Raw genomic sequence first — 12,188 nt, 5'->3', positions numbered from 1 at the left:
GTTGATATGTGTTAGGGAAAATCTAACATATGAAAGCTGACTTCAACCTAAATGTCCCATAAGTAAATGTCTTCTTTGATTAAATCTGATATCAGTTTACCAAAGACATTGCACAAGTTGTTTTCCTTTCAAGTAACTTCACTGATGTAGATGAGACAAATGAATCGAGACTTTCATATATTAATTCCAACAAAAGGCTGCAATATGACAAATTTATTCATGTAAAATTAGAACTTAAAAATGTACATCAACATAACAGTTTAAAGTTTTAAGACAAGTAAATCACAGAACCAATAAACACTTTTAAAATGGTAAAATCAAATTTTAATTAAAGCTTATGTATCACAGTATTTAACTAGATTTTAACGAATACTTTTCAATGCACCGTTTTTAAATAAACATTTCATAGAAGGGCTCTTGGTCTGCTTCTCTACTCAGTTTTCTGCACAGTCTGAGGAGTCCAGAGAGAGGAAGACTTCTGCTTGGCACCTAAATGACCCTTTGAGTTCCTGGAGTTCACAGCTCTGCAGGTCGGGTTTAATGTCCTTGAAACAAACAGACTGTGGAGAGAAGCAGACGTATTTGGTCAGTACAGTACGGAATTTATAGTACCCAAGAAGAACTCAGAAGAAACCCACCTCGGTGTTGAATTATATGTACTACAATTCATACGAAAAAAAAATCCTTTTTTGAATAAACCTTTTTAAGTTAAACTTTGCAGAGAGAAATGGCAAATATTCAAAAACATGTAATGAAATAAAATGGGATGGATGATTACAGCATCAGCTGTATATTCTCTGCAAATCAAGACATTTATTCTTGTGGCAGCTTGAGCAAAGTATAACCCCCCTTCACAATATCAAGAAATACAATGCTTTTAACACTAACTTTCCTTCCTGACCAAAGAAACCATCAATCCTCGAGAAAATGTATTTGGTTTCTAAAGAATAAAACGACATCTTGATTAATCAGTGGGAAAAACGTGTTTCTATGCTACGTAGAGGAGGGTCTGTGTAAAATAAAGCAGGAAAACATCTTAAATCCTCACTGATGCAACTTTTAAGCCGTGCGCAAAACTACAGGTCGCCGTGCGTAATGCGTAATGGCAAGGCCATCCACCCCATTAAGCCCTGATGAAACTAATAATTACTGACCATGGTCTTTAGGAGGAAATTCTCCGGTGTTAAGCCATCTAGCACGCTATTGCTCACTGCCTCCCTGCTGTCTGGTGGTTCCACTGTCCGCTCCGCCCTCCTGGTGTACGGTGACCTCCGGATACCGGACAACAAGCCGGACGCTCTGCCCACCGAGTAGTAGGTCGGACCGGCCACCTGCTTGTACCATGCGTCAACCGGACTGTGAGCGTGCAGCAGGGAGATGATCACGATGGGGAACACGAGTTTAGCACACACCTCCATGTCGAACACTGCAGCTTGATCCTGGCTGGTCCTCCTCACTGTCAGCGCACTGCCTGGACCCTCGTGTTCACAGTACTTATAGGGACCCCGTGATCATCTCAGCTTATGTCGTTTATGTGTGTGCAGTTCACACACACACACAGACACACCTCAGAGAAATTCACTCATCCTGATGAGACCTTTATCAAGTTACTGTTGGGTATTAAAATTAGGGCATCAGTGTTTAACTCTAATGCATTCAATTCCATTATAAAATCCACTTTTATTCAATAATATACAGTTATGACCATTCTATTTCATTAGGCAGAATAGAATAAATCCAAATACCTGAAACCCTCATAAAGACAATTTCACTTCATTCAGGAACACTCTTGTCAGATATTTAACAATTTTATTGCAAAATGGAGCAATGGTTTAACGTGGAGAGATACATCACTGATGTGGAGATACATTTATGACAATGCATAATGAACTAAAAAAACAACAACAACAAAAAAAGTGTTCAAAAGCAACTCATCCATAGTAGCATGGATCTGAATTAGGATGCAACAAGCTTTATGCTATAAAGGAGCAGGCTGGGGTGGAGGAGGTTAAGCTTTGCCTGCAGCAGCAGCAGCATGGTGCATCAGCATTCATACCAGCAGGGATTAATGAGAAGTATGTCAAATTTAAACACACTGCTGTGTTGAGGGAAAGCTGGGATTGGCTTTGGGAGCTTTTGGAAGGCGATAAATGAGGTCAGCTGACTGACAGCTTATCACAGCTGGGCGTTTAAGTCCCTTGAACTAGCACTGAGCTTCATAAAAATAGTATGGCACACTACCAACCTGCATTTTGCAATAGTAGTTGGATGAGTGACAAAAGTGACATAAAAAAAACTCTTTTAAACCCATCCATCCATCTTCCTCCTTCACCATATTCTTATTTTTACAGATGCCTTTGTACCCAACCGACCTGAAGCAAATCCAAACATGCACTCATGTAACAGTGTCAGTAATTATTCAAATAGGAAACAGTGACATTTTCATTTTAACAGAATCAACTAGCGAAAAACAAACCTACATAAACTTTCATGCTTTCACACGACATTCAACAGTTACAGTCTGAACTCTCGCTGTGCTCAGACCACAACAAAGCTCTCTCATTTGCACAGGAAATTTTTTTTTTTTTTTTTTTTTTTTGCTTGGGCTATTTCCCATAAACCACGTTTAAATTAAAAAAAAAGCTGAAGCAGTGTACGATTGTGGTAAAAATGATGTGGCAGTGTAAGTGACCTGTTTCACATTGTGGAAGCTACATAATTTTACTTGGTTCGTTAAAAACAGGAAGCGTATGCAGATGAGGCTGTGAAAGAAGGAAAATAACAATGCACTTTTTCCCTTTGTATTCAAAGTAGAAATCTGAAGTGATGATGTGCAGAACTTTGTAAAAACCTTAATGTTTTGACGTTCAAGAAAGATGCACCTCAAACCCAGAAACCTGACATGTATACTAAAGCTGCTGTTTTTGACTGGTGAGTACAAATCTTCCATCTTATTCATGCTTAAATAAAGTGATATTCTCTTAAAATGTTTATGGTTTGGTCTCTTTCAGGTGTTCTTTGCAATACATGGAAAGTGGAATATCAACAGCAGCATATCTGTGCGATTAAAGGCTCTTCTGTGGTTTTTCTTTGTTCATTTTTCTCTCCGGGCATGAAGACAGTGAGGACCGTCAAGTGGGGTCATGCAACATCTCAGCGTTTAGTTTCTGACAGTAATTCGGTACAAGTCAGCTCAAGGTTTCAGTATATTGGTGACAGACGGCACAACTGTTCTTTGAAAATACACCAAGTGGAGAAAAGGGATGCTGGAAAATACAATGTCAGACTTCTTATGGCCAAAGGCAAAGGTTTCTTGACACGAAACAAAAGCCTGTCATTAAGGGTTGTGGGTAAGTATTCCTCTTGTTGTAGTCAAATCTAACTTTTGCCAAGAACCACAAAAGAACAACACAAGATATCCCAAATGACCTTAAACTTGTACTAAAAAATGCTAAAGTAAAAAACAAAAAGCTAACACAACAGCTAGGAATAAATCAAAGACTGGGAGAACAAGAATACAAGCATTTAGTGATATGGATCAATGGGAAACTGGCATTCAACTCTGAATCTCGTAGGATGACTGAGGAAATTGCATTTATTTCTATGATTATTAAATAATTTCAGTATTTTTTTGAACATGGGTAATAGAAGCAGTGTTTCTAAGTCCTGGACTGTGGTGGTGTTATCAACAGGGTTATACTCTCATGACCATCGAGCATCTTATTCTATATTTCCCTCTGTGATAAAGGGAACACATCATACCTCTTTTCCACCTTTTGACACATTTCCCTGTGGCCCCCCGACCACCAACATATACACTTAACATTACTCATATAAAATTACCTTGAGATAAAAAATATATATATATGCTACTTTGACAAAAAAAATCTCTGCAATTAAGTAATTAATTACACATAAAAGTTGACAAGTCTTTCTCAAGGATAACATACCAAAAAATTGCTTACTCATTTTTTTGTCTCACTCCCATTTCTTCTATTTGCATTTTGAAGCTGTACTTAGAACCTTCTTAAGATCCAACGGAGCAAAATGTAAATTCTTGCAATTTTTCAAGTGGTCTTAAAATCTTGATCAGGAGTGTATTCTCCTTAAAGCCAACCCACTTTTAATTTTTGTACTACTTCAATTTTAATCCTCCTCTATCTGGGGTGTTTTTACAATTGTATTTGATTTCATTCACATTTAATTGGTAGTCTCAGTTTTAGCACAACCCCAGTTTTTTTAAAAAAGTTGGGACGCTGTACACAATTTCATAAAAATAGAATACAATGATGTGCAAATCTCATAAACCCATATTTTATCCACAATAGAACAAGCAGCACATCAGATGTTGAAACAGACTTTTTACCATTTCATGTAAAGTATTAGCTCATTTTGAATTTGATGGCAGCAGCATCTCAAAAAAGCTGGGATGTAGAAACAAAAGGCTGGAAAGTAAGTGGTACTAATGAAAAACAGTTGTAGAGGGTAATTAGCAACAGGTAAGAAACATGACTGGGTATAAAAGGAGCATCTTAGAGAGGCAGAGTCTCTCAGAAGTTTAGCTGGGGTTGTTCAGTTAGTGTTTTTTCTTCCATTTGTCAAAAAGGTTGATTGATAGATTGATCCGTGTACTTTTCTCCTCTAGCTTTGAGTGTTTTTGGGACAAAACTCAACACGAGCAGATCAACAAAGGAGGGCGACCCTTTGAATCTGACCTGTGTCAACAGCTGTGATGGCGCCAACTCTTCCTCTGCTTTCACCTGGTTTAAAAACGGTGAAGTCCTACATGAAGGACCTGTGCTTTATTTAAGCCACACATCCATCTCTGACTCTGGAAACTACTCTTGTTCTCTGAAGACACAACCAGCAGCAACCTCAGCAGCCGTGCATGTTGATGTTGAGTGTGAGTACAGGACACAAGATCAGCACCTTACAAAGAAATTCAGGACACGTTTGAAAAATACAATGCGTTATATCATAAGAGATGCATGAAGTTCAGCTCTTTTTTTTCTTGTAGATGGCCCTAAGAACACATTAGTGTCTGTCACACCATCCGTGGAGGTTTACACTGGCAGCAACTTCACCCTGATCTGCAGCAGCAATGCAAACCCCCCAGTGGAGAATTACACCTGGTTCAAAAAAGATAATGATGATGAAGTCGTGGGCCACCAGTCTTTGCTGTTCTCTAGTCAAACCGGCCGGTATTTCTGCAGTGCCGCCAACAAACATGGACGCCAGAACTCCTCTGATGTGACTATAAAGACTAAATGTGAGCATTTTATTCCAACTACAGTGATTTATTAGTCTTTAATTAAAAACATGGACATGTTGATAAATACTAACAAACTGATTCTGCTGTACAGCAACCTGGATGACTTTTACCAGAGATGTGCTCTGTGGTGCTACAGCTGTTGTGCTTCAGATTACAATCACTCTCTGCGTCATCACAAGGTAAGCTGTGCTGATCGTTCTCTACAGACGTGTGCGTTCATTTTTAGGTTTCTGTTATATTTCGCATTTCATAATCCGCAGTACATTCCCATTAGGGGACAGGTCGGACTCCAGGTGCCATCTAAATGAAAGCACATCCTGTATTTACATTATAAATGTGCAATTAACCCATGCCATGGGTACTAATACACCACCACAGATGCTGGCTTTTGCCTTGATGACAGTCTGAATGGTCATTTCTCATCTGGGCTGTTAAAAAAATGGAAAAAAATCCTGTTATGGTTGAGTTTAAGTACATGGCTGATTAATACATACAGCACATATTTGCATACCACAGACGACATCTAAGATTCTGTCTCTCTGCTTTCTCTAGGGTTTACTAAGTATTACATGGTTGCGAGTTTTGTAATGGTTGCATGGGTTCCTTTTTATCTGTTCCAGATGTCATAAAAGAAGGACATGGATGCCAACAGTGGACTGTGAGGAAGATGTACAGGTGGGTCTATTGTTTATTTTTTTCTTCTATTTAGTTTATTTTTTCTTTATTTTATTCTATTATAATGCATTCTGTGCAACTCCATAAACTCTTTCTTGGTAACATCAATGCAGCATGGCAGAATGTTTGAGGGCCACCAGTTAATTTGGCGCCAGATAATCCATGACACCCACTCTGTACATCAGACAACGTAAATGCTGAAAAGTTGATGTATAAGTTAAATCTGTTGGCTGTGTGTTGTTAATTCATGGACTTTGAAAAATAATTTTCACATGCAATTAAGTATTTCACTGTTGTTTAAATCTTGAATTTATAAAATTATAAGAGGTAAACTGCCTCACGGGCCTACACTTTTGGCAGCACTGCTGTAGTTTATTTCCAGCAAAATGACCAGAAAACCTCAACGTTTTATTTTATTTTGATTTTAATTAATTTTAATTTTAATTTTAATTTTAATTTTAATCAATTAGTTCTGCTTGTCAAAACAACAACTCTCACAATGTTGGCTGTTTTTTTTTTTCAAATGTAATAAACACTTTTTCATCAAATGCATTATATTAATGTGTAATATTAGCAATTCAACACAGTTTTCTCCTGTGTCCTACAGATTTAAAAACATACAGAGTCTCATAACTAAAAAAGATGCTGCCCTCCATTTATTGTATTCATTTTGTGTCACGCAGGATACGGACTATGTCAACTGGCTTACCTGTGACATTAACCAATCACAAGAAGACCATCAGCGGGAAGAAGGTCCAGAACTCATCTATGCAACTATTGACTTCAGCAGCACATAATCAAACATGTAACATGCTTTCACAATATTTATTTATTCCATGTGTTAGAAGTATGGTAACTAATGGACTGTAGCACCTGCAGCCAGAAGGAGATGGACTCCCTTAATGGTGACAAAAGACAGGTGAGATGTGAAGAATGTGTCTTTTTGTTTCTTATGCACCAACAGTAGAACCTCTTATATATTGGGCCTTCTTGATTTGTCATCAAATGCATACCGAGAACAAGGAAACGGGTGTTAGTGACAATATGAGACTTTACCGCCGTGTAATAGAAGTTACAAAGTTGATCTAAAGGCACCATTGATTTCATCACGTACAATGATGCTGCAGTCAGTTATTTAAGCACTGTATAAATTTGGCAAATATGCATGATAAGGAGCATGACTGACAGGTGGTGATCATATCAGTCCTATCAGACAGCCTATAGCTGCTTGAAGGCCTAAGATACACTTGCTATTTAACCTTTTTTATCAGATGCATCTGGCTGTGTCATGACCATTCTTGTAAATATACAGGTGCATCTACAGAAATAGAAAATCCTGTAAAAGTATTTTTCTCCCACATATTCTAGATACAAAGAGGAATATTTCAAGACTTTATTTTGTTTTAATGTTGATGGATGTGGCTTACAGTTCACAAAAATTAAAAACCCACTATCTCAAAATGTAAGAATGTCACAAAACACCAATCAAAAAAAGGATTTAAAATACAAAAATGTTGACATTCTGTAAAATCATGCTCATGTTCTCTCAGTACGGCTCAAGCTTAGAGATAGATGCTGCTTCTTTAAATCAAAAGGAGCAAGTTGAGATGGTTCAGGCATCTGAATAGGATGCGTCCTGGGTGCCTCCCTTTGGAGGTCCGGCTGGGAGGAGACCTCAGGGGAGACCTAATTTAGAATGTGCTGAGGGATTGTGTATCCTGTCTGGTCTGGGAACATCTCAGTATTCTCCCTAAAGGGATGTCACTGGAGAGGGAGATGTCTGGGTTTACTTGCTCAGCCCACTACCATGGATGGATTGATGGATGGACAGTTATTGACTTATCTTAAATTAGAGTACAAATCAACAAACATTTAGAAGAAATTAAGTAAGAAATGATGGTGAAATAAATGTTTGAAGCATGTGGAATAAAGTGTGCACTCAGTTCTGTGTTGTGTTTGCTTTATTTGAAGAGTTAAAACAACTCTTGGCTTCAAAACCTAATCAAAGAGGAAATAAAGTGCCTGTAGGGGAATCATGGCGCATTATTTCCACACGTCTGCAATAACTCTCTTGTTGCATGTGAGAATTACGAAAACAACTTTAATGTGCAATGTGTCATTAATATTTCCATCTTAGGCCTGATCCAAAACAAAGGAATGAATGAGACTGAGGCCCTGCTGACACATTTTCACATGATGTTCTTCACGTCTCTGCTTCTCTCATTGTTTCAGGATGTGAAGCTTTCCCCTGAGTTACCATGTGTGTTTGTGTGTGTGTGTATTTAAGTAGCTTTTGTACTGTCAACCTCTGACAAATCACATACTTCCCGTTTTGTGTTTGTGGCACAATGAAAGTTGATTTGCTTTATGCAGTCTTAGATTACCAAGCTTTTAAAGATCTGTTATAAACGATGTTCCCAGGTGTGAACTTTACACCTGCTGCTGATTATTGCTATATATTTGTAATAAGAGCAAGAATTAAAACACAGACATTTGGGAGAAACTAGTGACAAATGCAAGAAAGACAGAAATGTTGAGTGAAGCAGGAAAAAAGCTCATTCTTGCGCCTTCACTGCTGCAGCCGTTAAACTGAGAGGGGTCTGACTGCAGATCCACAGTGTCAGGCCCCTTCACCATTGTCAGGCCTTCTTTATATTTGGACCCTCTCTAGTAGACGGGTATTGCTGCAGCCTGGAGATCTCCCAAACCCTTTTATGTCACGCTCTCTCAGTGCATTGTCTGTGCATTTACAACTCACCCTAATCCTATTTACCCTAGCCCTGACAGGGTAATTTGTGATTAATATTAGATGCAACAAAGCTGCATGGATTCACCGAGCATGACAGTGTGGAGTTCCTGGCTTCTGAACATGTGGATGAAGGTCAGAGTCTTTCAGACCTTGGCCTTCCTGGTCTCACTGTGAGGCCTGGATGTTGACTGATGGTCAGAGGCGGCACCTAAACTTCTCTGTGACAACTTTTCTTCGGTGCATCTTTGGGTGTCGTTGGCAAGACTGTGTGTCTGATGCTGACGTGCTCAGGAGAGCAGGGATGGGAATGGTCAGCTGCCTGATACAGGTCACTGCATTCTGGGTGCCCATGACTCGGTGGGCTGCTTCAGACGCTGGGGTGACCGCATGCATCATGGAGGGAGCCGCTGGGAGGATACATGTCGAGATGGGGCACGGTCTAGTGCAAGCCTGAAGGATGGCCACCAGGAGGCCAGAGCAGAACAGGAGCAAGGCTGATGAAATGCCAACTGGCAGATGCCAACATACCTGACCTGGCCTGACTTTGTAAAACTGATTGAAATAAGTGTTTTGCTAACTTTGTAAAGCAGATGGATTTGCCCATTTCCTTGTTTCTCACTGGCAAATCCATCTTACAAAGCCCCCATCTGAACCGTTTGGGCCCGGTTAGAAAGTGACAGGACCGATCAGCATGGAGGGGCAGTATCTCTAGGTGCGGCAGAGTTGTGACGTACACAAGAAACGAGAAGAGGCCGGTACAATTATGGTGGAAGACATTAGCGTGGATGCTGCTAAAGCCCCAGTTTTATCAGAACTTGATGACATTTCTTTGTTAAAAGAAGAACAAAGAACAGCAGTGAGTTGTTTTCTTTTCAAAAACGACAAAAGTCATATACTGACATGTCTACAGTCGCCATGGTTTGCATTATGCAGCTCTCTACAGAGTTTAGCCTACTCGTCAGTTGGGGTGCACCTCAGTTTGGGGCTATGCCGTAACGTGTGGTCTGACTGGGCCATAAAGATGTGACAGAACATTCATCCAATCACCCTCTTTCAAAGACTCTGCCCTTTCTCAAACACTTTCTATAGAAGGTTTCCCAGATGGATGTGTTAGACAAATCATGCCAGGTTAGTGTTTTGCAGGATTTTTAGTTATGCATGATTCTTTGAGGTTGCTTTATTTTATCATTTCTTGCTGTAAAAGCTGCATGATGAAGGTTTTAAGACCTCTGGATTAGATGGACTGGATCTAGAACATAGTGATGCTGCAGCTCAAAATGAAAGCTTACAGCTGTCTAAAGTTCTGCTGAAGCACTAACCTTGGAACAAAATGTATGACTTTTTCTCATGATGAGCACTGGGTCCATTTGTTTGCAGCAGCAGAGGTCTGGTTTAAGGATGAAGCCTCACGGAGCCTAAGTTGTTTCCTAAATGATGTCTTATTCTGCCCTCTACTGGTAATTTAAGAGCACTACTGTTGAACGTGCTGAATCGATGTGCAGGTGACATCATGTGAGCGCAGGGAGGCACAACTCAAGACAAAAATCATGCACCAGGCAACTCAGGATTCTGCCTTCTTTTATCTAAAAACAGGTTTACCCAGCTGTACCTTTTTCTACTGGGGGAATGTGTGATTTAAGAGGGACGGCTCTTTGTTTCATTTCTTATCAATACTTTTAACAGTAAGAGTAACACTTTCTGAACTCATGCTTTGAAAACAGAAACACTTCCATGATTTTCCATGCTGACGTCCACATTCAGTAAACATTAAAAGCACTACCTAACTGGAGAGGACATATTTTCCCACATATCCTTAACACTCTTTTACTTCAGTTTCAGTTTTTTGTTGATTGTTTTACTTTCTATTTACCAGAGGCAAACAGGATGGAGCAGAATTTTCAGCAGTATGCTCACTGCAGCTTCTTATCAGCTGCCAGCAGCGTTCATGCTCACTTCAGTCAAAGATGCAGTAAAACACAGCTATGAGAGCGTAAATGATTAATGTAATTTCTGCTGTAATGACTGGTGAGCATGTTGGTCAGACATTATCTTAAAATCCACATTAAGGAAACAGCAATGTGAGTCTCGCCTTGCAAAAAGACAATAGAAATAATTTTCTCTGATTAAAAAGATGCTGAGCAGATTTGGAAACATAATGAGCCAGAAGGTTTTGTAAACATGGCAGCATGCCACAACATGGCGCTTTGATTCTGTCCAAAAATGGCATTTGAAAATGTAAAAAAGGGCAAAGTTTCAAGACTGTGCACATGTTTCTTTACTAGAGGGTTGCCTCCCTATAGGTGCATTGATGTTGGAAAAATCAACCTCAGCAAAAGTGAACAGAATTTGCCAAATTTCCCTCTTTGGTGACCTCTAAGCAGAAAAAGGTTAACAAACTGCCTCTTAAATGCCCTCTAAGTGGACAAAAATTTGACCATGCCCCTTCTTAAGTGCCCTCTAAATAGACAAAACTTAACAAAGTGCATCTTAAATGAACTTTAGGTGGACAAAATTTTCCCTCTTTTCTTAGTAAGTGAACAGAATTGACTATTTGCCCTCTTTGGTGCCCTCTTAGAGACTCAAATTTGACAAATTTCCCTTTTTGGTGCCCTCTAAGCAGATTAAATTTGACAATTTTCCTTCTTTGGTGCTCTCTAAGCAGGCGAAGTTTGACAAATTGCCTTTGAAGTGCCCTCTTAGCAGACCAAAATTAGGCAAAGTGCCCTCTTTAAAGACTACATTTAACAAAATGCCTCACATATGAACTCATATTGGGCAAATTTGCCCTTTTTTTCTGTTTAAAGTGGAGAAATTTTGATAAACTGCCCTTTTTGGTGCCCTCTAAGCTGACAAAATTAGAAAAATCTCCCTTTGGTGCACATGAAGCAAACAAAAGTTCCCTCTTAAGTGCCTTTTGAACATAAAATTTGAGAAATTGCAATGAAGTGCTATAAGCTCCTTAGTGCCCCCTTCTGTAGTTTAATTTTATTGGCCCTCTCTCTGTGTATCTTTGTTAAATCAGTGGTTAAATGGTTCGTAGTATCTTTTTTTACAGAGTTGTTGTAGGTAACCATATTAAATATGTTTAATCTCATCCAGGATTTCTAACTATTTCACTGTAAATTTTTGACATTTTTTTTTTCAACATTGGTGCCATAATGCACACAGTGGGGCCCTTCTTATCATTTTTGCCCCCACCCCTCAAACATCCTGAGTCCGCCACTGAGGAATATAAGATAAAACCAAACACAAAAATGCAACTTCTTTACAGTGTAGGTTGCTGTGAATTGTTTTTTAACATATTAGATAAATAAGCCTAAATATAAATTTATTTGGGCTTCAGTTTAAAGATAAGGTTTCTTTTCTAAGAGTGGTCATTAGAGGGAGTGCTTGGTTACAGTCCCGAGTATCCTAATTAGTTACAGTCTGCACCTGTGCAAGGAGAGGAAACCCCGCTGTCAGCACCCAAAGCCAAGAAATATTCGGATATGA

The 12,188-nt window shown here is 39.2% G+C and overlaps 2 protein-coding genes across 2 annotated transcripts; one reads left to right on the top strand and one right to left on the bottom strand.

The window, feature by feature from the left end:
- Positions 1-56: 56 nt before the first annotated feature.
- On the bottom strand, positions 57-1,448 carry LOC121529171 (neuropeptide B-like). Its single transcript, XM_041816904.1, has 2 exons — positions 1,155-1,448; positions 57-560 (listed from the first exon to the last, which is right to left on the bottom strand). The coding sequence occupies exons 1-2, from the start codon at positions 1,416-1,418 to the stop codon at positions 435-437; spliced, it is 390 nt and encodes a 129-aa protein (XP_041672838.1). The 5' UTR covers positions 1,419-1,448; the 3' UTR covers positions 57-434.
- A 1,295-nt stretch (positions 1,449-2,743) lies between these two features.
- LOC121503646 (B-cell receptor CD22-like) lies at positions 2,744-7,871 on the top strand. Its single transcript, XM_041778152.1, has 7 exons — positions 2,744-2,931; positions 3,012-3,350; positions 4,646-4,903; positions 5,018-5,269; positions 5,364-5,451; positions 5,893-5,947; positions 6,631-7,871. Exons 1-7 carry the CDS (start codon positions 2,877-2,879, stop codon positions 6,742-6,744), a joined length of 1,161 nt encoding a protein of 386 aa, XP_041634086.1. The 5' UTR covers positions 2,744-2,876; the 3' UTR covers positions 6,745-7,871.
- The last annotated feature ends 4,317 nt before the right edge of the window (positions 7,872-12,188 follow it).

This window comes from Cheilinus undulatus, linkage group 21 (genome assembly GCF_018320785.1).
Source record: "Cheilinus undulatus linkage group 21, ASM1832078v1, whole genome shotgun sequence".
NCBI lineage: Eukaryota > Metazoa > Chordata > Actinopteri > Labriformes > Labridae > Cheilinus > Cheilinus undulatus.
Note: the sequence above shows the minus strand (reverse complement) of the source record. Positions and strands in the feature narration are given on the sequence as shown.

Excerpts from the sequence above, each read along its gene's own strand:
- LOC121503646 (XM_041778152.1), top strand. The coding sequence starts at position 2,877 with ATGCACCTCAAACCCAGAAACCTGACATGTATACTAAAGCTGCTGTTT. Across the intron at positions 4,904-5,017 it reads CGTGCATGTTGATGTTGAGT|ATGGCCCTAAGAACACATTA; the intron begins GTGAGTACAGGA and ends TTTTTCTTGTAG. Across the intron at positions 5,452-5,892 it reads ACTCTCTGCGTCATCACAAG|ATGTCATAAAAGAAGGACAT; the intron begins GTAAGCTGTGCT and ends TATCTGTTCCAG.
- LOC121529171 (XM_041816904.1), bottom strand. The coding sequence starts at position 1,418 with ATGGAGGTGTGTGCTAAACTCGTGTTCCCCATCGTGATCATCTCCCTG. Across the intron at positions 561-1,154 it reads ATTTCCTCCTAAAGACCATG|TCTGTTTGTTTCAAGGACAT; the intron begins GTCAGTAATTAT and ends TTCTCTCCACAG.